This window comes from Haliotis asinina, chromosome 1 (assembly GCF_037392515.1).
Source record: "Haliotis asinina isolate JCU_RB_2024 chromosome 1, JCU_Hal_asi_v2, whole genome shotgun sequence".
In the NCBI taxonomy this organism is placed as follows: Eukaryota; Metazoa; Mollusca; class Gastropoda; order Lepetellida; family Haliotidae; genus Haliotis; species Haliotis asinina.
In genome coordinates, this window is record NC_090280.1 from 47,841,504 (window position 1) to 47,842,649 (window position 1,146).

Sequence of the window (1,146 nt, forward strand, 5' to 3'; positions counted from 1 at the left end):
TCTATATAGAAGACAAAAAAACCCAACTTTTTATGAGCTTTCATATTTCGAAAATTTCGTTTCTTTTGCTTTTCAGTATATTTTGTAACCAGTTCTGTAGATGTCTCTGACAGATTTCCTTGTTTCAGAGGATCATTGTCGCTCCACATCTGTCATTGCCGGAACTGTAGGTGCTGTCGTTATCCTCCTCAACGTTTTCGCTGTCATCATATGTCTGCGGAGACATCACTTGTGTCAGATGAGACAAGCAAGTGCAAGTTACCTTGGCGCCGTGTACGTCCCCGGCAGTGTAGCCTCTGACTATGGATATGCCACTGTCGATGATGTTGGCTACGTTAGTGGTCAATACCTACGCCCAACCGTTGACTAAGATAAACCGTAGTAAAGAGAAGTCTCGTTCTTTCCAGTGCCAGCATCGGACTATTGTACCACAGACAGATATTATAACCTGCACATAATGGACGGAGCCAGTCTTATTTGCATGTTGAATAGATATCAGTTAGATAAAGTAGCAATGTTCCATCAAGTGTACATGTATATCATACTATGAAGTATGTTTAAGCGACCATTTTCATATGTGCATATTCCAGTGATCAAACCTGTATCACAAAAGACAAAATGACCTCTCTATTAATAGTCTCTATTATCACCTGTAGACGTTGTGAATAGTACTTGTGTGAGTCGTCCCTGGTTACCAGTTGCAACTGCTGTAAATGGTTTCTCTGTGAGTAGAAAGTGAGTGTGTGAGTTTAGTTTTACGACGCTTGTAGCAATATTCCAACAATATCACGGCGGGCGGCTACCAGAAATGGGAGTTACACATTGTATCCATGTAGTGAATTGAACGAACGTGACGAGCGAGTGGTGTAACCACTTGGCTACCCCACCGCCCCTTCTCTGTGAGTGGCCATCATTATCAGTTGTAGTCACTGTTAATAGTTTCTCTGTTAACCTTTAGCCTTATGAATTAATCTCAGCATTAGGCGATAATAAGAGAGTGGGTGATTTCAAACTGTCGGTGTGTCACTAAATAAGGAACAATTGAAGAAATATTCGGCTTATTAATACTAGATAGAAAAATAAACATTATTATCAAAGATAATCCAGATAATTTCAAACGTTCAGAGGTTGATTACAAGACACACA

General features: G+C 40.1%; 1 protein-coding gene across 1 annotated transcript in view; it reads left to right on the forward strand.

Moving 5' to 3' along the window:
• LOC137273174 (uncharacterized) overlaps positions 1–457 on the forward strand; it is a 12,223-nt gene extending 11,766 nt beyond the window's left edge. The window contains exon 5 of the mRNA XM_067805668.1: positions 129–457. Within this exon, the coding sequence (XP_067661769.1) occupies positions 129–370 (242 nt within the window). The 3' untranslated portion in view covers positions 371–457. The remainder of the gene's footprint in view (positions 1–128) is intronic.
• The last annotated feature ends 689 nt before the right edge of the window (positions 458–1,146 follow it).